A 25,756-nucleotide genomic window follows, 5' to 3' on the forward strand; every position below is an offset into this window, starting at 1 on the left:
TTATTATTATGCTCTGTGCCTCAGATACCTCACCTGTCCAATGGGGATTACGTCTGTGAATCCCATGTGGGGTTGAGACTGTGTCCAACCTAATGACCCTGTATAGACCCCAGTGCTAAGAGCAGTGCTTGGTCATAATAAGCACTTAGTAAGTCCCACAGTTTATTGTCATTAGGTTATTCATTCACTCAGTCGTATTGAGCGCTTACTCTGTGCAGAGCACTGTACTAAGCGCTTGGGAAGTACAAGTTGACAACATATAGAGACGGTCCCTACCCAACAACGGGCTCACAGTCTAGAAGGGGGAGACAGACAACAATAATAATAATGATGGCATTTATTAAGCGCTTACTCTGTGCAAAGCACTGTTCTAATCGCTGAGGAGGTTACAGGGTGATCAGGTTGTCCCACGGGAGGCTCACAGTCTTCGTCCCCATTGTACAGCTGAGGTAACTGAGGCCCAGAGAAGTGAAGCGACTTGCCCAAAGTCACCCAGCTGACAGTTGGCGGAGCTGGGATTTGAACCCATGACCTCTGACTCCAAAGCCCGGGCTCTCTCCACTAGGCCATGCTGCTTCTCTATCCACAAAACACGTGGACAGGTGTCAGAGACATCTCCACCCCCTGTGCCAAGGGAAGCTCGTAAAGCTAGCAAGACTGGAGTGCGAGGGTCACTGAGGGAGGGCGGCAAGGTTGCGGTCCGTCACGTACGACACACAAAGGTTCAGCTTTATTTGGGTTCTAACACAGTTACCGCCGACACACAAACAACTGACAGCTTCGATCTGCCCACTTCTCCCCCCGGCTGAACCCCGGGCCTGGTCTGGCCCCCCGCAGCCCTGGGGGAAGGGACCGGGATCCGAAGACCGGGATGGGGGAGGAAGAGGAGCCGGTCCCCGCCGGCTTCCCCCCGATGGGGCCCTACACCTCGCCCCTGGCGTGCAGCATGAAATGTCCGTGCAGGTCCCCCAGGTCGTCGAAGGAATCCTCGCACTCGGTGCAGTGGTAGGCCCCAGCCTCCTCCCGCTGGGCCCCGCCGCCTCCGTCGGGCTCCGCCTCGTCCCCCCTGTTTTGGGGGAGGGGGGCGGCGGGGCGGCAGAGGCGGCAGGGCTGGGCCGGGGGGGCTTCCCCTTCCCCGGGGGGCGGCAGGCCGCAGGCGTCGCACGGAGGGGCCGGGGGGCCCGGCGGAGGGGCGGCCCGCGGGGGCCGGCGGGATGGCGTGCCTCGCCCCCCTCCTCCCAGCCGCTGCTTCACCTTGTAGCCGGGGTCGTACTCGGGGTCGTCCGTCGTCTCCTCGTCCTCGTCCTCCTCTTCGTCCTCTTCCTCTTCCCCCGAGTCCGGCTCCGAGAGGGTGTAGTCCGAGTCGGACGGGTGCTCGGGGCCTGGAGGAAGCAGCCGGATCAGTAACTCTCACAGAGACCCTCCCCGCTCCGGTCTTCGCCCCTCGGGCCCCGCTTCCCCTTGACCCGAGTTGGGAGGGAGAGCTGGGGGGCGGAGGGGTGACCTCCCCGCCACTCACCAGGGGAGAGCTCCTCGTCGTCATCTTCGAAGCTGGCGTAGCCCCCCGTCTCTCCGACCTCTCGGGTCTCGGTCATGATTCCTGGCCGGGGAGGGGGCAAGGAGGGGGTGCGGAGAGCGGGTCGTCGGGAGCCCCCCTCCCCGCCGGCTGTCCCCGGCAATACCTCAGTTCCTTGCTCCTACTCTGGGCCCTGGGGACAGGAGGAAGAGAAGCCTGGTTAGTACGGGGGACTTATTTTGGCATTTGTTGAGTGCTTACTATGTGCCAGGGGCTGTACTAAGCACTGGGGTGGATACAAGCAAGGCGGGTCGGACACAGTTCCCGTCCCACGTGGGGCTCACAGTCTCCATCTCCATTTTACAGATGAGGCTCTGAGAAGTGAAGTGACGCGCCCAAGGTCATTCATCAGACAAGTGGAGGAGCAGGGATTAGAATCCATGACCTGACTCCCAAGCCCGTGCTCCATCTACTTCGCCATGAATTGTCCCCAGGATGTGCAGGGTAAATGTGGGGCAGTCTCAACAACTTAAGAGAGCTGGCAACTGATGCTGCCGGAGACAACAGGTTGAAATAATAATAATAATAATGGCATTTATTAAGCGCTTACTATGTGCAAAGCACTGTTCTAAGCGCTGGGGAAGTTGCAAGGTGATCAGGTTGTCCCACGGGGGGCTCACGGTCTTACTCCCCATTTTACAGATGAGGTAACTGGGGTACAGAGAACTTAAGTGACTCTCCCAAAGTCACACAACTGACAAGTGCGGAGCCGGGATCTGAACCCATGACCTCAGACTCCAAAGCCCGGGCTCTTTCCACCGAGCCACGCTGCTTCTCAATTCTCAGGGTGTGATTGGGAGGGAAGACACAACACAAAGGAACCAATTCCAGAAGGACCTGGGTTCTAATCCCAGTTCCACCACTTGTCTGCTGTGTGATCTTGGGGAAGCCACTTCTCTAGGCCTCAGTTACCTCATCTGTAAAATGGGGATGAAGACTGTGAGCCTCCTGTGGGACAACCTGATTACTCTGGATCATCATCATCATCATCAATCGTATTTACTGAGCACTTACTGTGTGCAGAGCACTGTACTAAGCGCTTGGGAAGTACAAGTTGGCAACATATAGAGACCGTCCCTACCCAACAGTAGGCTCTGGATCTACCCCAGTGCTTAGAACAGTGTTTGGTACATAGTAAGTGCTTAACAAATACCATCATTATCATTACTATTACCCCAGTGCTCAGAACAGTGCTTTGCACATAGTAAGCACTTAATAACTGCCATCATTATTATGTGCGAAGCTCTTCACCAGGGTGAATAAAGACCCCTTCCCAGGATGTCCTGGGTTAGCAGAGAATGCGTTCATTCATTCATTCAATCGTATTTATCAAGCGCTGTGTGCAGAGCACTGTACCAAGTGCTTGGGAAGTACAAGTTGGCAACGTATAGAGACAGTCCCTACCCAACAGCGGGCTCACAGTCTAGAAGGGGGAGACAGAACACAAAACATATTAACAGAATAAAATAAATAGAATAGATATGTACAAGTAAAATAAATAGAGTAATAAACATGTACAAACATACAGGTGCTGTGGGGAAGGGAAGGAGGTAAGACGGGGTGATGGAGAGGGGGACGAGGGGGAGAGGAAGGAGGGAGCTCAGTCTGGGAAGGCCTCCTGGAGGAGGTGAGCTCTCAGTAGGGCCTTGAAGAGAGGATTCTTGTCTCAATCAATCAATCGTATTTATTGAGTGCTTACTGTGTGCAGAGCACTGGACTAAGCGCTTGGGAAGTCCAGGTTGGCAACATCTAGAGACGGTCCCTACCCAACAGCGGGCTCACAGTCTAGAAGGGGGAGACAGAGAACAAACCATACTAACAAAATAAAATAAATAGCATAGATATTTACAAGTAAAATAAACAGAGTAATAAATACGTACAAACATATATACAGGTGCTGAGGGGAAGGGAAGGAGGTAAGGCGGGGGGGGGATGGAGCCCACTGTTGGGTAGGGACCGTCTCTATATGTTGCCAACCTGGACTTCCCAAGCGCTTAGTACAGTGCTCTGCACACAGTAGGCGCTCAATAAATACGATTGATTGATGGGGGGAGGGGGAGGAGCGTCTCCTACGGTCCAGAGTGGACAGGACGCCCACAATGCACCGAGACAATGGGCCGCCCCCACAATGCACCGGGGCAGTGCAGCCCAACTCCCAGAATGCACTTGGGCGGACCTGCCTCTTGCCTCCCCCCTCCCCCCCCCCCCCCAGCCCAACCCCGAGCCCCGCACTCACGGCGGCCTGCAGGTCTCCCGGGCGAAGGCGGCGGCGGGATGCGCGCTCGGCGCATGCGCGGGACCCGCCGAGGGTGGGGGGGGCGCGGCGGGCCGCCCCAGGGCGCCTGCGCGAAGGGACGGACCATCTGCGAGGAAGGGGGGGGGGGAGGGAGGGGATCGTTCGACGCCCTCCAATGGCGACCCCCGCGGGGGGCTGCTGCCGGCCCCCCAAATCTCCCCTGACAACGAGACGCCCGGCCACTTGGTAGAGTCTGGAGCTGGAGGACGGGAGAGGAGGGGGCGGGGGAAGGGGGGAGGGAATTCATTCATTCCATCGTGCTTATTGAGCGGTCACTGTGTGCAGAGCACTGGAGTCCCTATATGCTGCCAACTTGGACTTCCCAAGCGCTCAGTACAGTGCTCTGCACACAGTAAGCGCTCAGTAAACACGATTGATTGATTGGACTAAGCGCTTGGGAAGCGTGGCTCAGTGGAAAGAGCCCGGGCTTTGGAGTCAGGGGTCGTGGGTTCGAATCCCGCCTCCGCCGCAAGTCTGCTGTGTGACCTTGCGCAAGTCACTTCACTTCTCTGAGCCTCAGTTCCCTCACCTGTAAAAATGGGGATTACGACTGAGCCCCAAGTGGGACAACTTGATCACATTGTATCCCCCCCCCAGCGCTTAGCACAGTGCTTTGCACATAGTAAGCGCTTAACAAATGCCATCATCATTATTATTATTATTCATTCAATCGTATTTATTGAGTGCTTACTGTGTGCAGAGCACTGGACTAAGTGCTTGGGAAGTCCAAGTCGGCAACATATAGAGACGTTCCCTACCCAGCAGCGGGCTCACAGTCTAGAAGGGGAAGACAGACAACAATCAATCAATCAATCATATTTATTGAGCGCTTACTGTGTGCAGAGCATTGGACTAAGCGCTTGGGAAGTCCAAGTCAGCAACATATAGAGACGGTCCCTACCCAACAGCGGGCTCACGGGCTAGAAGGGGGAGAGAGACAACAAAGAATATGTGGTCAGGGGTCGTCATCAGAATACATAGAATCAATCAATCGTATTTATTGAGCACTTACTGTGTGCAGAGCACTGTACTAAGCGCTTGGGAAGTACAAGTTGGCAACATATAGAGACGGTCCCTACCCAACAGTGGGCTCACAGTCTAGAAGGGGGAGACAGACAACAAAACCAAACATATTAACAAAATAAAATAAATAGAATAGACATGTACAAGCAAAATTAAATAAATGAATAGCGTAATAAATATATACATATATACAGGTGCTGTAGGGAAGGGAAGGAGGTAAGACGGGGGGATGGAGAGGGGGACGAGGGGGAGGAAGGTGGGGGCTCGGTCTGGGAAGGCCTCCTGGAGTAAAGCTAGATGCACATCATTGACAAAATGAATGGAATAGTAAATATGTACAAGTAAAATAGAGTAATCTGTATAAACATATACGTTCCCAACTTGTACTTCCCAAGCGCTTAGTACAGTGCTCTGCACACAGTAAGTGCTCAATAAACACGATTGAATGAATGAATACACAGGTGCTGTGGGGAGAAGAGGCCACGCACGTACCCGAAAAAGGGGAGGAGCTGCGGCCCCATCCCCTCCCCTTATTAATTATTCATTAATTCATTCATTCAATCGTATTTATTGAGCGCTTACTGTGTGCAGAGCACTATAGTAAGTGTTGCTGTACCACTGTTAGGTAGGGACCGTCTCTATATGTTGCCAACTTGTACTTCCCAAGTGCTTAGTCCAGTGCTCTGCACACTGTCAGCGCTCAATAAATACGATTGAATGAATTGAATGAATGTTTGTACATATTTATTACTCTATTTTACTTGTACATATTTACTATTCTATTTATTTTGTTAATATGTTTTGTTTTGTTGTCTGTCTCCCCCTTTTAGACTGTGAGGCCGTTGTTGGGTAGGAACCGTCTCTATATGTTGCCAACTTGTATTTCCCAAGCGCTTAGTCCAGTGCTCTGCACACAGTAAAAATACGAGCTGCTCAATAAATACGATTGAATGAATATGTTTGTACGTATTTATTGATTTATTTTACTTGTGCCTATCTACTCTATTTTATTTTGTTAGTATGTTTGGTTTTGTTCTCTGTCTCCCCCTTCTAGACTGTGAGCCCACTGTTGGGTAGGGACTGTCTCTATATGTTGCCAGCTGGTACTTCCCAAGCGCTTAGTACGGTGCTCTGCACACAGTAAGCACTCAATAAATACGATTGATTGATTGATTGATTGACTGTGAGCCCACTGTTGGGTAGGGACTGTCTCTATATGTTGCCAGCTTGTACTTCCCAAGCGCTTAGTACAGTGCTCTGCACACAGTGAGCGCTCAATAAATACGATTGATTGATTACTCTATTTATTTTACTTGTACATATTTACTATTCTATTTATTTTATTTTGTCAATTTGTTTTGTTGTCTCTCTCCCCCTTATAGCCTGTGAGCCCGCTGTTGGGTAGGGACCGTCTCTAGATGTTGCCGACTTGGACTTCCCGAGCGCTTAGTCCAGTGCTCTGCACACAGTAAGCAATCAATAAATACGATTGATTGATTAGTCCAGTGCTCTGCACACAGTAAGCGCTCAATAAATACGATTGAATGAATGAATGAGGGCCGCATCCCCCGCTGTGGGCGGGGCCCGCGGCGGACGCCTCACAGCTTGACCGACGCAGGGCGCCCGGGGCATGCCGGGAGATGAGCGCGGTCCCCAGCCGATTAGCATAATTTATGCGCCGCGGTCTGATTTGCGTATCGGGGGCGGGGCTTCGTGGGCGCGCGGCAATTAGCATAGCGAGGCCGCAGGGCCGAGGCCGGAGGGAGCCGCGCATGCGCGGGAGGGGGGGCGTGAAGGAGCGCGCGCTCGGGCGCGTGCCCGGTGATGCGGGGTTCATTTGCATGCGCCGCTGACAGGGCGGGGGGAGGGGCGGGGAGGAAAGGACAGGGAAAGTCAGAACCGCATTCATTCATTCATTCATTCATTCATTCATTCATTCATTCAGTATTTATTGAGCGCCTACTGTGTGCAGACAAGCGCTTAGTCCAGTGCTCTGCACACAGTAAGCGCTCAATAGATACGATTGATTGATTGATTGCAGAGCACTGGACTAAGCGCTTGGGAACCCGGCCTAGCCCCGCCCCTGTCAGATTCCATAGAGCTACATGCATATCAATCAATCAATCGTATTTATTGAGCGCTTGCTGTGTGCAGAGCACTGGACTAAGCGCTTGGGAAGTACAAGTTGGCAACGTATAGAGACAGTCATCATTCATTCAATCGTATTTATTGAGCGCTTACTGTGTGCAGAGCACTGTACTAAGCGCTTGGGAAGTACAAGTTGGCAACATATAGAGACAGTCCCTACCCAACAGTGGGCTCACAGTCTAGAAGACTGTATGCCTCTTCATACATGACCGTATGCCATATATGCCTCTTCCTCCCTTCAAAGCCCTAGTGAGAGCTCACCTCCTCCAGGAGGCCTTCCCACACTGAGCCCCCTCCTTCCTCTCAATCAATCAATCAATCGTATTTATTGAGCGCTTACTTTGTGCAGAGCACTGTACGAAGCGCTTGGGAAGTACAAGTTGGCAACATAGAGAGACAGTCATCATCATCATCATCAATCATATTTATTGAGCGCTTACTGTGTGCAGAGCACTGTACTAAGCGCTTGGGAAGTACAAGTTGGCAACATATAGAGACGGTCCCTACCCAATAGTGAGCTCACAGTCTAAAAGACTGTATGCCTCTTCATACATGACTGTACGCCATCTATGCCTCTTCCTCCCTTCAAAGCCCTACTGAGAGCTCACCTCCTCCAGGAGGCCTTCCCACACTGAGCCCCCTCCTTCCTCTCAATCAATCAATCAATCAATCAATCGTATTTATTGAGTGCTTACTGTGTGCAGAGCACTTGACTAAGCGCTTGGGAAGTCCAAGTTGGCAACATACAGAGACAGTCCCTACCCAACAGTGGGCTCACAGTCTAAAAGACTGTATGCCTCTTCATACATGACTGTATGCCATATATGCCTCTTCCTCCCTTCAAAGCCCTACTGAGGGCTCACCTCCTCCAGGAGGCCTTCTCACACTGAGCCCCCTCCTTCCTCTCAATCAATCAATCAATCAATCAATCGTATTTATTGAGCGCTTACTGTGTGCAGAGCACTGGACTCAGCGCTTGGGAAGTACAAGTCAGCATCACATAGAGACAGTCCCTACCCAACAGCGGGCTCACAGTCTAGAAGGGGGAGACAGAGAACAAAAGCAAACATACTAACAAAATAAAATAAATAGAATAGATAGGCACAAGTAAAATAAATAAATAAATAGAGTAATAAATATGTACTCCCCATCTCCCCGTCCTCCCCATCCTCCCTGCCTTACCTCCTTCCCCTCCCCACAGCACCTGTATATATGTTTGTACAGATTTATCACTCTATTTTACTTGTACATATTTACTATTCTATTTATTTTATTTTGTTAATATGTTTTGTTTTGTTGTCTGTCTCCCCCTTCTAGACTGTGAGCTCGCCGTTGGGTAGGGACCGTCTCTACACGTTGCCAACTTGTGCTTCCCAAGCGCTTAGTAATAATAATAATGATGATGGCATTTATTAAGCACTTACTATGTGCAAAGCACTGTTCTAAGCGCTGGGGAGGTTACAAGGTGATCAGGTTGCCCCATGTGGGGTTCACAGTCTTCATCCCCATTTTACAGATGAGGGAAGTTAAGTGACTCACCCAAAGTCACACAGCTGACAACTGGCAGAGCCGGGATACAGTGCTCTGCACTCAGTAAGCGCTCAATAAATACGATTGAATGAATGAATGAATATGTTGCTAACTTGTACTTCCCAAGCGCTTAGTACAGTGCTCTGCACACAGTAAGCGCTCCATAAATGCGATTGAATGAATGAATGAATAAATATATGCTAGGTGCATATAGCTATAATTCTACTTATCCTGATGGTTTTGACACCTGTCTAGAAGCAAGTGTCAAAGAAGCATTATTATTAATAAATAATAATGGCATGTAATGAGAAGCAGCGTGGCTCAGTGGAAAGAGCACCGGCTTTGGAGTCAGGGGTCATGGGTTCTAATTCCGGTTCCGCCACTTGTCAGCTGTGTGACTTCGGGCAAGTCATTTCACTTCTCTGGGCCTCAGTTCCCTCATCTGTAAAATGGGAATTAAGACTGTGAGCCCCCCATGGGACAACCTGATCTCCTTGTAACCTCCCCAGCGCTTAGAACAGTGCTTTGCACATAGTAAATGCTTAATAAATGCCATTATTATTATTATCCTTATTATGTATTAAGCGCTTACTATTGCAAAGCACTGTTCTAAGCGCTGGGGAGGTTACAAGGTGATCAGGTTGTCCCGTGTGGGGTTCACAGTCTTCATCCCCAATTTACAGATGAGGTAACTGAGGCACAGAGAGGTTAAGTGACTTGCCCAAAGTCACCCAGCTGACAAGCGGCGGAGCCAGGATTTGAACCCATGACCTCTGACTCCCAAGCCCGGGCTCTTCACACTGAGCCACGCTGCTTCTCACATATGTATATGCTATGTGCATATAGCTATAATTCTGTTTATCCTGACGGTTTTGACACCTGCCTACATGTTTTGTTTTGTCGTCTGTCTCCCTCTTCTAGCCTGTGAGCCCGTTGTTGGATAGGGACCGTCTCTATATGTTGCCGACTTGGACTTCCCAAGGGCTTAGTCCAGTGCTCTGCACACAGTAAGCGCTCAATAAATACGACTGAATGAATGAATGAATCAATCAATCATATTTATTGAGCGCTTACTGTGTGCAGAGCACTGTACTAAGCGCTTGAGCACTGTACTAAGCGCTTGAGAATGAATGAATGAATGGATGAATGCATTCCAACCCGCCACTATTTATTGAGCGCCTGGGTCATGTCCAAGACGCCCACTACCCCCCCACTCCATCCTCTGGCTCCACCCTGCGCTTTCTCAATCCAAGTGGTTGGGCCCTAAATTATAAGAATAATAATAATGTTGGTATTTGTTAAGCGCTTACTATGTGCCAAGCACTGTTCTAAGCACTGTGGGGGGGGATACAAGGTATATATGTATATATAATGGCATTTGGGACAACCTGATCTCCTTGTAACCTCCCCAGCTTATTTTACCTCCTTCCCTTCCCCACAGCACCTGTATATATGTATATATGGTTGTACATATTTATTACTCTGTTTATTTATTTATTTATTTATTTTACTTGTACATTTCTATCCTATTTATTTTATTTTGTTGGTATGTTTGGTTCTGTTCTCTGTCTCCCCCTTTTAGACTGTGAGCCCACTGTTGGGTAGGGACTGTCTCTATGTGTTGCCAATTTGTACTTCCCAAGTGCTTAGTACAGTGCTCTGCACATAGTAAGCGCTCAATAAATACGATTGATTGATTGATTGATTGATTGATATAATGGCATTTGTTAAGCGCTTACTATGTGCAAAGCACTGCTCTAAGCGCTGGGGGATACAAGGTGATCAAGGTTGGCCCACGTGGGGCTCACAATCTTAATCCCCATTTTACAGACAAGGGAACTGAGGCCCGGAGAAGTTAAGTGACTTGCCCAAAGTCACACAGCTGAAAATTGGCAGAGTCGGGATTTGAATGACGCTTGGGAGTAAGGTAATCAGTGTTGTCCCATGTGGGGCTCGCAGTCTTAATCCCCATTTTACAGATGAGGGAACTGAGGCCCAGAGAAATTAAGTGACTTGCCCAAAGTCACACAGCTGGCAAGTGGCGGAGCCGGAATTAGAACCCGTGGCCTCTGACTCCCAAGCCCAGCCACGCTGCTTCTGTAAACTCCACAAACCAGCATCTTGTACTATCAATTTGTACTTCCCAAGCGCTTAGTACAGTGCTCTGCACACAGTAAGCGCTCAATAAATACGATTGATGATGATGATGATGATCTTAATTCCCCCCACACACCCCAATCACTGCCCCAGGCCTCGGGGTTCACAGATTCCGAAAACCTGCTCCGGCTTCCCAAATCTGGAATCTCCAACTTGGAAATCTTTAGGCTGGCAGGTTTGGAGAAGGGCCCAGACTGTGCCGGGGGCAGTGAAGGACAATAATAATAACGATAATAATAATAATAATATCCGTTAAATGGTCGCTACGTGCCAAGCACTGTACTCAGCACTGGGGTAGATAACAAGACAATCTGTTCGGCCTCAGTCCCTGCCCCGTATCCATTAAATCATCCAATCGTATTTACTGAGCACTTACTGTACGCAGGGCACTGTACTAAGCGCTTGGGAAGTACAGTTCGGCAACGTATAGAGACGGCCCTTACCCACCAAGGGGCTCACATGTGGGGCTCAGAGACGAAGTGGGAGGGAGGAGAGGGATTTATTTCCTCTTTTACGGATGAGGAATCTGGAGGGATTTATTTCCTCTTTTATGGATGAGGAATCTGGGCCCCGGGAAATGAAATGACTTGCCCAGGATCACACAGCAGGAAAGTGATGGGCTTAGAAACCATCACATTAGAGAAGCAGCGTGGCGCAGTGGAAAGAGCCCGGGCTTTGGAGTCAGAGGTCACGGGTTCTAATCCCGGCTCGACCAATTATCAGGTGTGTGACTTTGGGCAAGTCACTTCACTTCTCTGGGCCTCAGTTCCCTCATCTGTAAAATGGGGATTAAGACTGTGAACCCCACGTGGGACAACCTGATCACCTTGTAACCTCCCCGGCGCTTTGAACAGTGCTTTGCACATAGTAAGCGCTTAATGCCATCAAAAAAAATCCCTCTGCTTCCCACGCCCGTGCTCTTTGCACTAGGCCACGCTGCTTCTCCAAGGGTACCCCCCTTTTTCCCTCCGCCCCCCACTTCTCACCCTCCACGCAGTCCCGCACAGACACACAAAAGTCGGGGCTGTCATTCTCTCCTCGGTTTAATGGTGGTTAGTGCGGTCACCCCTCCACCCCCACCTTCCCGCCCCCCACCCTGTACAAAACGGGTTTTTACAAGAAAAAAGGGGACCAGGGCAGGGGGTGGGGGAAAATATGATTTTTTTTTTTACAGGGTTTTGTTTTTTTATTTTAATATATTATATATAAAACCACGAGAGACGGACCCACGGACCCCGGGTCCCACGACAGCACTGGTCTGAGTCCTATGAAAGGAAAGGAGGGGAGGGGGGCGGGCAGGATGAGAGCAAGTGAGCCGTGGAGAGATTTGGGGTTCAGGCAGAGGAGAGGAGGGGGAGACGGGGGGGGGTGGAAGGCAGCTGGCTCTGGGGCGGGAGGGGGGTCACAGCTAAAGAGAACAGGAGCGGAGGGGCCCAGGGGCTGGGAGCAGGCTTCCCCCCACCCCGGTCCCCCGCATCCCGACTTGAATTACGACACAAAGACACGGACCCCCCAGTTTCCCTTCCTCCCTCCCCTCCCCGCCCCCGTTAACCGCGCGAACATGGCTTTGCAGGAAAGAGCCCCCGGCCCTGGGGCTCCAATGGCTGACACGGCTGAAGGGGGATCTCCGCACCTCCCGCCCCTCCCAGGACCCATGTGCCTTGCCTCCCGGGCTAGCCCCAGCTCCGTCCCGGGACCCTGAAGTTCTGTCTCCCAGCTCCCTTCCCTTGCATTGTCCCCCAGCCCCAATATTTCCTCCCTCCACCCCCCCCAATCCCCCCAAAAAGAACTGGCTTCCAGCCCCTCAGTCGTGGTTCAGGATCCAGGAATCTCCCCCAACGCCCCCAATCCCTACTCCATTCCCAGGATCCGACTCTGCTGCCCGCGGGGCCTCTGGCTTTCCCTCTAGCCCGTGGCTCCTCTCCCAGAGCCCAGGAGTCCTGTCCCCCCCTCCCCCCAAAGTCCCTGGCTCCCCCCCCCCCCCCCAGCTTCAATTCCCCTCCCAGGCCCCAGACATCCTGCCCTCTCCTAGAAATCAGGGTGGGGCGGTGGGGGCGAGTGTGGCCCATGGGGGCCTAGTCAAAGTCTTTGCTGGTAGCCCCGTGGCTCTTCAGGGAGTCCGTGCCTTGCGGGGGGGGCGTGGGACCAGGTTGGGGGCCGCGGCCAGTGGGTGGGGGGCTGTGCCCGGGGCGGGGGGTCAGATGAAGAACTCCTCCTTCCGCTTGTGCCCGTCGCCCCCGTTGAGGAAGGCTTCCCGGGCCTCCCCCTGCTCATCCAGCCCGCTGGCCTCGTGGGTCAGATAGGAGCCTGTGGCCGGACCGACCGATGGACGGACAGACAGACACAGAGACACGGGTGGAAGCGGTCAGTTCCGAGCCCCTCCCCTCCTCCCCTGTGAGTCCCAGGGTCTCCCCGCCCGGGGGTTTCCTCCTCCCAACAGCGAGGGGCAGAGACCAGACCCCCCCGGCCCGGCCCCGGCATCTCACCCTTCTGCCTCACGGAGCACCAGACCATGCCCACCAGGACGCAGATGATGAGGAAGACGAGCAGGGCCAGGATCCCGCCCACGATGGCGTAGGGCACCGAGGTCTGCGCCTCCACCACGGCCCCCGGGTCTGCGTGGAGGGGAGAGGGAAGGGGGCGTCCTCCACAGCCCCCTGTCCTTGCCCTGCTGCCTGCCCACCACGCTCCCAGGCCTCGTCCACCACGGTCCGGGCCCCGTCTCCCACGACGAGGACCGCGTATCTTGTATCTACCCCAGCACTTACAACAGTGCTTGGCACATAGTAAGCGCTTAACAAATACCATTATCATTATTATTATTATTATTATTCCCTCCCCAGACCTCGCTCACCATGGACAGAACCGTTTCCCCGCCCCAGACCCCACCTACTACGGCCTAAAACTCACGGCCCCACCTATCAAGACATGCCAGTGCCCCACCCAAGGCCATGCCCACTTTCTCACCCTCCTTGGCCCCAACTGGTCCCCATCCTAGGCACTGCCCACAATGGCCCAGGCCACGTCTCTACTTCTTCTCGGGCTTCGGGCCCTTTCCCAAGCCCCCCCCTCCTTTTTTTACAGTGGTATTTGGTTTTAGGGGGGATTTTTAAAAAGGTATTCGTTAAGATCTTACTCCGTGCCAGCCATTCTACTAAGCGCTGGGGTAGACACAAGGTAATTCAAGTTGGACATAGTTCCCGTCCCCCATGGGGCTCACGGGCTTAATCCGCATTTTCCCGATGAGGGAACCAAACCACAGGGAAGCAAAGTGACTTGCCTGAGATCACACAGCACAGACAAGAGAGGGATCCGGGATTAGAACCCAGCCCAGGTCCTCTGACTTCTAGGCCCCGGGCTCTAGAGAAGCAGCGTGGCTCGGTGGAAGGAGCCCGGGCTTTGGAGCCTGAGGTCATGGGTTCAAATCCCGGCTCCGCCGATTGTCAGCTGTGTGACTCTGGGCAAGTCGCTTCTCTGGGCCTTGGTTACCTCTTCTGTAAAATGGGGGGTAAGACTGTGAGCCCCCCGTGGGACAACCTGATCACCGTGTAACCTCCCCAGCGCTTAGAACAGTGCTTTGCACATAGTAAGCGCTTAATAAATGCCCTTATTATTATTATTAGCCGCCGGGCCTCGTCCCGACTCACCGTAAACCACCAACACGTAGAGTGCCCTGGCCCGGCCGTGCTTGTTCTCCGCCTCACAGGCGTAGGTGCCGTTGTCCAGCGGGGTGAGCCCGGGCAGGGTCAGCGTCTCGTCCGCCTGCTCCGCCCGATCCGGCAGACTCTCGTTCCCCCGGCTCCACCGTATCTTCGTTGGCCTGAGGTAAACGGGAACCGCTCAGGACCCGGGAATCCCGGCTCCCAATTCAGTCTCCACCCCCTCTGGACTGTAAGCTCACCGTGGGCCGGGAATGTGTCTGTTTATTGTTATACTTTTAGACTGTGAGCCCACTGTTGGGTAGGGACCGTCCCTATATGTTGCCAACTTGTACTTCCCAAGCGCTTAGTACAGTGCTCTGCACACAGTAAGCGCTCAATAAATACGATTGATTGATTGATTGATACCGTAATAATAATAATAATTGCGGTATTTGTTAAGCGATTACTTTGTGCCTTGCACTGTACCAAGCCGCTGGAGTGGTTACAAGCGGACGGGGTTGGACACAGTCCCTGTCCCATGTGGGGTTCACAGTCTCGATCCCATTTATATCTATTCTATTTATTTTATTTTGTTAGTATGTTTGGTTTTGTTCTCGGTCTCCCCCTTTTAGACTGTGAGCCCACTGTTGGGTAGGGACTGTCTCTAGATGTTGCCAATTTGTACTTCCCAAGCGCTTAGTACAGTGCTCTGCACATAGTAAGCGCTCAATAAATACGATTGATGATGATGATGATGATTTTACCGATGAGGTAACTGAGGCCCAGAGAAGTGAAGTGAGTTGCCCAAGGTCATACAGCAGACAAGTGGCGGAGCCGGGATTAGGACCCAAGTCCTTCTGATTCCCAGGCCTGGGCTTTATCCGCTAGGCCGTGTTGCTTCGTCAGGCGCTTAGTACAGTGCTCGCCACACAGTCGGCGTTCCCTCAATATGAGTGGCTCAGTGGAAAGAGCCCGGGCTTTGGAGTCAGAGGTCATGGGTTCAAATCCCGGCTCCGCCAATTGTCAGCTGGGTGACTTTGGGCAAGTCACTTCACTTCTCTGGGCCTCAGCTGCCTCGTCTGTAAAATGGGGACGAAGACTGCGAGCCCCCCGGGGGGCACCCTGATCACCTTGTAACCTCCCCAGCGCTTAGAACAGTGCTTTGCGTATAGTAAGTGCTTACTAAATGCCATCATTATTATTATTATTGACAGACTGACTGACGGATTCCATCCTTCCCCGCACCCTCCGTCGCAGCCCCTGCTTCCTTCCATCCCACCCCCGTCCCCCACCTAGGCCCCCGTCCCCCCTCTCACCGGGGATTTCCGGTCACCGCGCACGTCAGCACCAGGGTGTCTCCCTCCCTCACGACGGCCTGGGACGCGTGAATCCGGGCCGTGGGGGAGTCTGTGGGCGGGACGGACATGGGAAGGAGAGGTCAGCGTCCCCCCCAATCATCCCAGCCCCGGACGCCAGCCTCTTGGAGGGGAAGAAATCAGGGCTCAGGTCCCTTGGGCATCTGGAGGCCTTCTCCCCTCCCGCCCCCCGGCCCACCCGGTGACGTCCGCAACACTTACACTGCACGTCCAGCACATACTGAGTCTGCTTGCTGTGGCCGCGGGGCAGGGCCGCGTTCTGGGCCTCGCAGGTCACGATGCCGCCGTCGTCCTTCCGCTCCACCGGGAATCGGACGGTACTGGCCACGCTCCACACCTTCCCGTTCTCCTGGCGCCGACCCTCGCCTGCGGAAACCCCAGGTAGGGGCCCGAGTTCTCCCTGCCCCAACTTCCTACAGGCCCAACCCACCTCCATGGCCCAGAAGGCCCGTCCCCGGCCCCTAATCCGGGGGGTGGCTTCTCCCTTCCCCTACCCTACCTCCCCTTCATCCTCCCCTCTGTCTCCTCCGCCCCCGTGGGTCCAGCTCCTCACCCCCATTCCCTTCAGCCGCCCCCAGATCCACGGCGCTGACCTCGCAGCTCCTTGCGGTCCCGGTACCAGCGCAGTGAGGCGGGCGGGCGGGACCGGGGCACCACGCAGCTCAACTCCATCTCGCCGCCCTCCACGGCCTGCTCCTTCACTTCCACCACCGGGTTCTCTGGAGCCACTGGGGGCACGGCAGAAGAGAGTTCATGGAGGGTGGGCGGCATGAGGGATCGGGGGGGCGGGCGTCAGTGTAGGGAGGGAAGGGGGCTGAGTTCGGGGCGTGACCAGAGGATGGAGTGGGGTTGGGGCTACTTGGGGGCCCAGTGCTAGGTCAAGGGTTGATCAGAAGCAGGGTGGCTCAGTGGAAACAGCCGGGCTTTGGAGTCAGAGATCGTGGGTTCAAATCTCAGCTCCGCCAATTAGCTGTGTGACTTTGGGCAAGCCGTTTCACTTCTCTGTGCCTCAGCTCCCTCATCTGTAAAATGGGGATGAAGACTGTGAGCCCCCCGTGGGACCACCTGATCACCTTATATGCTCCCCAGCGCTTAGAACTGTGCTTTGCACAGGGTAAGCGCTTAATAAATGCCGTCATCATCATCAGAGTGGTCAAGTCAGAGGGGTTAGGAGGTTTGAAGAGGCTGAAAGCGTGGGGGGTCAGAGGTCAGGTGGGTTGGAGGAGGAGTGAGAGGTCAGATGGGGCTGGAGGTAGGAGGTTTTGGGGTGCAGGTACTTCTTCCACTAGATTCCCCTTTTAGACTGTGAGCCCACTGTTGGGTAGGGACTGTCTCTATATGTTGCCAACTTGGACTTCCCAAGCGCTTAGTACAGTGCTCTGCACACAGTAAGCGCTCAATAAATACGATTGATTGATTGATTAGATTGCGTGCTCCTCGAGGAGAGAACCGTGTCTGCCAACCCTAGTGTATCGCCCTCTCCCAGGCGCTTCCCCCAGTGCTCTGCACACAGCAAGAGCTCGATAAATGCCCTCCACCGATCGGTTACCCAACACGGTGAGCGTGGCAATCTGGTGGTGGGTATCCTCGGTGTACAGCTGGCAAAAGTAGCCGCCCTCGTCCTCCAGCCGGGCATCCGAGAGCCGGATCCTCACGCGGCGAGGGGAGAACTCTTCCAGCTGGAACCGCTCGTCCTTCAGGGCTGGGAGGGCAGGAGGCCAGGCTGAGCCGAGGCCTGGAGACCGGCCCTCCGGATCCGAGGTCTTCCCCTCGTGCCCTTCCCCCTCCCGCCGCCTCCCCTCAACCCTCCAACTCCCGCAGGGCCGGGGCTCCTCACCCCGGGTGCCGTTAAAGAAGAGGGTCTGTCGGACCGGGTTCTGGATGACCACGATGGAGCCGTCGTACTGGTGCAGCCGGCAGGTGATCTCGGCCACGCCGCCCTCCGCTACCGTCACGTTCTCCGTCTGCACCTCCTGGGCGGCCCCTGGGCCCGGGGAGGGGGACCGGGCGGTGAGGACGACGACGGGGGTGCCGTGACCTGTCCTCCATGGGTCTCCAGGCCCCGGGGTCACCCCCACCCTCACCTCCCGCTTCCTCCATCCCCATAGCGTCCTACACCCTGACTCCGACCTTCAACTTCAGGCCATCCCTAGCCCCCCACAGTCCCACCTCCTCAGCTCCCCCTTGCCCCATCCACAACCCCTCCACCCAAGGGTGCCCCTCACTTCCCCCCGCCCAACCCGGGGCCCACCCATCCTCGGGCACAATGTGGGGGAAGGGGAAGGGGTCCCGTCCGCCTCTTTCTCCTCCCCCTGGCCGCGGAGTCAGTAAGCGACCAACCCCGTGAGCTGAATATTAATGTCCCCGGAGGTCTTTGTGTAGGGGTAGAGAGAAGGGGGGAGAGAGAGGGAGAGGGGGGCAAGCCAACAGCACCATGGGGGGTGGGTGGGCAAGGGAGCCGGGGGCAAGAGAGGCCTGGGGAGCTGGGGTGCTGTTTCTTTAAACCCAGGGCCTTGGGTCTCCCGTCTGTGTTGACAGTCGGGGCGTTGCCATGGGGACCGGGCCTGAGGATGGGGTGTTGCAAGGTGGGGCTGGGTGGAGAGAGAAGAGTTGGCCCGGTGGGTAGAGAGCGGGCCCGTGGCTCCCAAGATCGGGTCATCCCGCTTTCAGATCTCGTCTCCCCTCATTTCCCGGCCCTGACTCCCCTCTTCCAACTTCCAAGACTCAGGAGGCCCGGGTCTTGGCTCTCCCCCTTCTCCCCCTCCTCTCCTCCCGGCCCCCTCCCAGGACCGGCTAACCGTGCCCCTTGGGCTGGTCGGGGCGGAATCTGGGGGGCAGGCCAGTCCAGGGCACCTCCAACCCCCAAATCTCCCCAGGCCCGGTCAGCCGTCCCACTGGCCTTGTTTCCACGGTGACCCCCCAGGCTACTGCTAGGCCCTAGGACCTGAATGTCACTATGGGGTTGCGGGGCGGGGGGGGGGAATGTGTGTGTGTTGCGGGGGGAGGAGCGGGGGTTGTATGCTGAGTCAGCAGCTCCAATGGAGACCCCACCACCACCTTTCCCTCCAAGGTCACGGGACACTAGGATGCTACTCGAAAGATTCCGCTCGCACAGAAGCCAGCCTTCTGTCCTGGCCCGCTGACCGCACTCCTTGCTCCCCCGTCCTGGGTTCCCCCGTTCCAACATCCCTGCACCCCCAGGCCGCCCCCACACCTCCGTCAGATTCCTGACGTTCCCGTGAGTTGGTACATTCCACTCGGCGCCCCCCCCCTCCCCAAGTCCCCCCCCACCTCCCATATCAATGGCGCAGTCTGTCCCTCCGGAGGGTACAAAGCAGTGATTCTTCCCGGGCCCAGACCGGCCTCCTGAAGGCACCTCTATTCCCATAAGCCAGTCCTCCAGGCCCGGCCCCGAGTTCTCCCCCCATCCCCCAGCCTGGCCCCCAGCACAGAATCCAACCCCCTACCCCCAATTCCCAACTGGTCTCCAGTGGCCCTCCTACCTCCCCTCCAACCCCCATCCACCTCCAGGACCAGACTCCTGGTCTACCCCACAACCCCTTGGTCTCTTCCCTCTCCCCACCACTTCCTTAGGCTGCTCCCCGCTTGCGCCCCCGTTTTCCCTCCCCCGCTCCCCGCAGCATTCCTGGGATTCTCCAAGGTCTGGGCCGGGGGTGGGCCGGGAGATTCCTGGAGGCTTCCCCCAAGAGGGGCATCCTGCGTAGGGGGGGCTGGGGCAGAGGCCAGGGGTTGGGGTGGGGAGGAGGGATGGACCGAGATAAAGAGTCGAAAGATCTGAATTCCAGCCGGGCCCACATCTTCGCCCCATCCCTCTCCCTGACCCCGTGCCCTTCCCAGGCTCCATTCCCGAAGCTGGGAGGGTTGGCACAATTATGTAAACTTCGCCTCCTCCTCTTCCTCCTCCTTTTCCTCTCCCATCTGCAGCTTCAAGGTTGAACTGTGGGGTGAGGGTGGGGAGATCTTGGGGGATTAACCGACGGGCCCCTCCCTCTACTCCCTACAGATCTCTGACCTCCACCCGGCCCAGCTGTCCCCTGCCCAGCGCAGGGAAAAGGGAGGGTCAGAGTCCCCCGTTGGTGTAGGGGTGGGGGGCTTGAAGCGGTCAGGGATTTGCAAGGTTGGGGGTGGGGAGAGGAAAAGGGTAAAAGGTTTGGAGGAGCTCGGGGCTGCAGGGGGAGAGGGGCAGTGGGTCCCCGTGTCCGGCGGGCTGGGATGAAGGGGGAGCAGTCCTGGGGTCCCATCCCCCCCACCCCACCTCCAGCTCCAGACCGTTTGGGAGCTGGGAGATCAGACGGAGGCCTGGGGGTCAGGGATGTCGGATGGCTCGGGCCCGGAGGGGTCAGTGCCATGGGGAGTGGGGAGGTCTGTCGTCTCCAAAGACGCCCCCTCCCCCCCCGGGGGGCAGAGAAAGGAATCTTTGTGCTCCCCCAGGGAAGAGATGGGGACCGGCAGGCACGGAGCTCCGGGAATCGTTAACCCCCCACACACCACGGGCATGCTCAGCTCCCAGCTTCCGGGGCCTAGGACGCCTGGTCCTGGATGCCTGATTCTGAATTCCTGGTCCCGGGCACCTGACCCTGGATGTCTGGTCCCGAGAGCTTGGACCTGGACGCCTGGTCCTGGATGCCTGATTCTGAATTCCTGGTCCTGGACACCTGACCCTGGATGTCTGGTCCCGAGAGCTTGGACCTGGATGCCTGGTCCTGGACTCCTGGACTTCAGAGTCTGGTCCTGGACGCCTGATCTTGGACTCCTGGTCCTGAGAACCTGGTCCTGGACGCCTGATCTTGGACTCCTGGTCCTGAGAACCTGGTCCTGGGTATCTGGTCCTAGACTCCTGGAGCTAAGAGCCTGATCTTGGATTCTGGGGCCTGGATACCTAGTCCTGAACTCCTGGTCCTGAAGGCCTAATCCTGAGAGTCTGGTCCTAGATTCCTGGTTGTGGACTCCTGGTCCCGAGTTCTTGGTCCCAGATTCCTGCCCTGGACTCCTGGTCCCAGATGCCTGGTCCTGGCTGCAGAGCCCTCTTCCACTGTACCTCAGCACCACCCCCTGACCCTCCCTACCCCTTTCCTCAGGCTCCTCCTCCTGCACCCTCATCCATCAGCTCTGCCTCTTGGCCCCTCACCCTTGCCCCCTTCCTCACCCCTCGATTCCTGGCTCTTCACTCACCTCTCTACGCCACATCTCCTGCACCTCCTCCCTATCCCAGAAACAATAGTGGTAATCAGCAGGAGGGATGGAAAACGGCCCTCTCATCTGTCTCTTCCTCCCCACAACCCCCACTAAAGAACGGAGTAACAAAGGCCCAGATTGGAGCCTTTTTACATCTTCCTCATCCCTGCCGCCACCTCCCTCCCCATCCCCACCAAGCTCCTTTCCCCAGACTCGGGCATCCTTTTCCCCAGACCCCCACTCTCAATTCTCTAGCCAGTGACCCCTTCCTAGGACCCAAATATCCTAAAGGAGCCTGGGGGCGGTGAGCAGGGATGGGCCTTAGCTCTGGAAAACTTTGGCCAGGAATAAGGCGCTCCTGACCATTCTCTAACCTCTTGGGCTCTAACCTGTGTCTCTGTCTCTCCTCTCTCTGCCTCTGTCCCCTCTATGCCTCTTTCTCTCTGTTTGTCTGTGTCTCCTCTGTCTTTCGCTCTGTGATTCCTCTGTCTTTGTCTCTCAACTCTTTCTGTGCTTTTCTCTCTCTGTGAATTATCCATCTCTCTCCCTCTCTCTCCTTCCATCTCTATCTCTGTCACCTTTTAAATGTCCTTCCTCTCTGGGGCCCGGGTCTCTGTGGAGCTTGGAGAAGGGGAGGGGGGAAAAAGGAAGGTTGAGAAAGAGGCCGGGGGCCTTTTTTGGTAGGAGGGTTCCCTGACCTACCCCCACCATTCTCCTCTTCCTCATAATACTAATTGGATTTGTTAAGGGCGTACTGTGCGCCAGGCACTGTAATAATAATAATAATGATGATGGCATTTATTAAGCGCTTACTATGTGCAAAGCACTGTTCTAAGCGCTGGGGAGGTTACAAGGTGATCAGGTTGTCCCACGGGGGGCTCGCAGTCTTCATCCCCATTTGACAGATGAGGGGACTGAGGCCCAGAGAAGTGAAGTGACTTGCCCAAAGTCACACAGCTGACAATTGGCGGAGCCGGGATTTGAACCCATGACCTCTGACTCCGAAGCCCGGGCTCTTTCCTAAGCGCCGGGGTGGATACAAGCAAATCCGGTTGGACCCAGTCCCTGTCCCACGTGGGGCTCACATTCTTAATCCCCATTTTACAGATGAGAGGGCAGAGGTACGGAAAAACGAGGTGACTTGCTCAAGGTCACACAGCAGACAACTGGCGGAGCCGGGATTAGAACCCGGGTCCTTTTAACTCCCAGGCCCCACTCTATCCACCAGGCCTTGCCGCTTCTCGACAGTAGCTTCGTCGATAGCGTGTGCCGTCCTGCGCTGCTGATAGGAGCGGAGAACTGGGCACTGGGCTTGGCACTTAAAGAATTCGCAAAAGAAAAATAAAATCTCTTCTTCCCCCAACCCCAGGCAGCTGTGTGACTTAGGGGGGGGAGGGAGTCAAATATAGGTCTTTTCTCTGTGTTTACGCTCCAATCAAACTTTGTGCCCCTGTTCAACCCTCTAGACTCAAAGTGCCCTGTGGGCAGGGAATGCATCTACCAACTCTGCTGTACTGTACTCTCCCAAAGTGCTTAGTACAGTGCTCCGCACACAGCAACAACTCCATAATTACCATCGTTGGTTGAAAGAATGGACAGGAGAGGAAGGGGAAGAAGACGAGGAAGACTATGCGTTTATGAGGGGATGAGCGTGTGCATTTATGCATGTTTATCGGCTGTATGTTTGTACACAAGGGGGTGGATATAATGGTACCTGTATATTGTGTACATGCTTTGATAAGTGTGTGCCCGTGTGCTGTGGTCATAATAATAATAATAATAATGATGACAGCGTTTATTAAATGCTTACTATGTGCAAAGCGCTGTTCTAAGCGCTGGGGAGGTTACAAGGCGATCAGCTTGTTCCATAGGGGGCTCACAGTCTTAATCCCCGTTTTACAGATGAAGTTACTGAGGCCCAGAGAAGTTAGGTGACTTGCCCGAAGTCGCCTAGCTGACAAGCGGCGGAGCCGGGATTTGAACCCACGACCTCTGACTTCAAAGCCCGTGCTCTTTCCACTGAGCCACGCTGCTTCTCTGACCATGTACGTAAGTGTGTGCATGTACTAAGGTGTAGGCGCTACATACGTGAGTGTGTGCATGTATTTGGTGCGGAGGTACCGTACATACGAGCGGATGCATGTTTGAGTGTGGTGATAGAAAAACTAGCCTGGCTAGGTGTGCATCCTTTTTGGGGGGCTCAGATAGCAAAGGGGCAGCCCTGAATGACTGCGTACACTCTCTGTCTCTCCCTCTGTGTCCACGTACACTCCCTGTCTCTCACGAACACCTTCTGTGTCCATTATATGTTGCCAATTTGTACTTCCTAAGCGCTCAGTACAGTGCTCTGCACACAGTAAGCGCTCAATAAATACGATTGATGATGATGATGATGGTGATGATTAACTCTCCTCGGGGGCCTTTGCACACACTCGGCTTATATAAACAATCTGCTTTTGGGTGAACCGTCTTTCTCTGCCATTCTTCGCGCCCTCCTGAATATCAAGGAATACTTCCTGGGTGTCTGCGTACCCACGGCAGGGGCTGGGAAAGGGGGAATCTAGACTTCTGCGGGAGTCACCCCCATCCTTGCAAATCTGCACATTCGGGACCAAGGCGGTATGAGGACTGTATCTAATAATAATAATAATGAGAGCATTTGTGAGGCTTCACCACGTGTCAGGCGCTTCTGAGTGCTGGGGTAGATACAAGTTAATCAGGTCGGGCACAGTCCCCGTCCCACACGGGGCTCGCCCGTTTTACAGGTGAGGTAACTGAGACCCAAGGAATGAAGTGACTTGTCCAAGGTCACGCAGCAGGCAAGCGGCGGGGCTGGGATTAGAACCCAGGTCCTTCTGACTCTTAGGCCCGTTCTCTATCCACTAGGCCAACTGGTCTGGCATCTGTTTTCCCAGCGGGTTCTGACCCAGGGGGGTTGACCTGATTTCTGGGGTGGGCCTTGTGCACGCGGCGGGGGCACCGTGTACGTGGTTCCCGAGATCATGCACCATATCTCTGGGTAGTCAGCCCTGCAGATAGGGTACGGGGCTTCATCATCATCATCATCATCGATCGTATTTATTGAGCGCTTACTATGTGCAGAGCGCTGTACTAAGCGCTTGGGAAGTACAAATTGGCAACATCTAGGGACAGTCCCTACCCAACAGTGGGCTCACGGTCTAAAAGGGGGCTGGGGAGGTTCCTGGAGTAGGAGCCTGATTCCCTAGTCCCGGAGGGACCGGGGAAATCTCCCGGGAATCTTGACCCCGGGCCAGAAGCCGCGCCACCTGTCCCAAGTTGAGGTCCAGGCCTGCCTGCCGTCCCCGGGCCCCTCTCCATCTCCGCTCCTCCACCGGGAAGCCCTCCTATCTAATAGACTCCCTGGGCCCCCGGCCACCCCTCTCGTACCCAAACCGGGTCCGTTTTCTCTCTCCCCAGGAGCTGAGCCCGGCCAGGCCGGGGGACGGACGGACGGACGGACGGACGGACGGACGGATGGATGGGATGGATGGGGCTCCACCCCAGCGCTCAGTACAGTGCCTGGCGTCCAGTAAAGGCTTCCCAAATACCATCATTACGATTATTACGGTCAGGGAAGCTGGAAGGGAGGGAAAGGGGGGAGGGGGCCGGTCCCGGGGCAGGGGGCGGGAGGGATGGAGGGGATGGAGGGGTGTATGGGGGGGGGGTCTCCTCTGCCCCCCTCCCCGGGTGGAACCGGGGCCTAGCGGAGTGTCGGGGTGCTGGTGGGGGGGGGGAGGGGGGAGGGGGGCTCCTCTCCCTCTCTCCCTCCCTCCCTCCCTCCCTCCCTCCCTCCGTGCCCCCGGCCCGAACAAAGGGGCAAAGGGGGAGGTCCGTCCATCCCGGCTGCCCGCTGCTTTGTCCCGGTGCGGGGGAGATGGAGAGAGGGATCGGGGGATGGGAGCGGTCGGGTGGGGTGGGGTGGGGTCCGGCGGGTTGTCCCCGGTGCCCCGGGGGGACGGGCCGAGGGGTGGGGGGGGGGGGGGCCTTACCTGTCCCGGCGGCGGCCGCCGCGCAGATGAGCAGCAGCGGCCACGGGCAGCGCGGGGCCCGACCCATGGCCCGCCTCCGGCCCAACGCCGATCCTCCGCTCCCCGCTCCGGTCCTCCTCCGGTCCCCTCCGGTCCCCTCCGGTCCCCCCCCCGACCCCCCCCGGGCTCCGTCCTCCGGCACCTGCGCCGCCCCGGGCCCCGCCCCCCGACCCTCCGGGACCCGCCCCCTCCCCGCCCCTCCCCGCCCCTCCCCTCCGCTCCAAGGGGCGCCCCCTGCCGGACGCCGGTACAGGGACCCGGGCCCCCGCCGCAACCGGCCTGACCGCGATCCGGTCCTGCCTGCCTGCCTGCCTTCATTCATTCATTCGCTTGTTCATTCATTCATTCATTCATTCATTCATCCATCCGAGTTGGAGAGCCGGGAGGTTCTCCCCTTCAAAGGGCGCCCCCTGCCGGACGCCGGCACAGGGACCCGGGCCCCCGCCGCAACCGGCCTGACCGCGATCCGGTCCTGCCTGCCTGCCTGCCTTCATTCATTCGTTCATTCATTCATTCGTTCGTTCATTCATTCATTCATCCATCCGAGGTGGAGAGCCGGGAGGCTCTCCCCTCCAAAGGGCGCCCCCTGCCGGGCGCCGGCACAGGGCCCCGGGCCCCCGCCGCAACCGGCCTGACCACGATCCGGTCCTGCCTGCCTGCCTGCCTTCATTCATTCATTCATCCATCCATCCATCCATCCATCAATCCGAGTTGGAGAGCCGGGAGGTTCTCCCCTCCAGAGGGCGCCCCCTGCCGGACGCCGG

General features: G+C 55.8%; 2 protein-coding genes across 2 annotated transcripts; both read right to left on the minus strand.

Annotated features, from left to right (window-relative positions):
• Positions 1–708: 708 nt before the first annotated feature.
• Positions 709–3,890, minus strand: ZNF428 (zinc finger protein 428). Its single transcript, XM_038767472.1, has 3 exons — positions 3,813–3,890; positions 1,520–1,709; positions 709–1,382 (listed from the first exon to the last, which is right to left on the minus strand). Exons 2-3 carry the CDS (start codon positions 1,593–1,595, stop codon positions 922–924), a joined length of 537 nt encoding a protein of 178 aa, XP_038623400.1. The 5' UTR covers positions 1,596–1,709; positions 3,813–3,890; the 3' UTR covers positions 709–921.
• Positions 3,891–12,719: 8,829 nt separating this feature from the next.
• Positions 12,720–25,047, minus strand: CADM4 (cell adhesion molecule 4). The gene is made up of 9 exons (XM_038767346.1): positions 24,954–25,047; positions 17,585–17,731; positions 17,297–17,449; positions 16,341–16,475; positions 15,949–16,113; positions 15,688–15,778; positions 14,378–14,550; positions 13,217–13,345; positions 12,720–13,037 (listed from the first exon to the last, which is right to left on the minus strand). Exons 1-9 carry the CDS (start codon positions 25,018–25,020, stop codon positions 12,928–12,930), a joined length of 1,170 nt encoding a protein of 389 aa, XP_038623274.1. The 5' UTR covers positions 25,021–25,047; the 3' UTR covers positions 12,720–12,927.
• Positions 25,048–25,756: the final 709 nt, after the last annotated feature.

The sequence above is a fragment of the Tachyglossus aculeatus genome, chromosome 26 (assembly GCF_015852505.1).
Source record: "Tachyglossus aculeatus isolate mTacAcu1 chromosome 26, mTacAcu1.pri, whole genome shotgun sequence".
NCBI classification, from domain to species: Eukaryota; Metazoa; Chordata; class Mammalia; order Monotremata; family Tachyglossidae; genus Tachyglossus; species Tachyglossus aculeatus.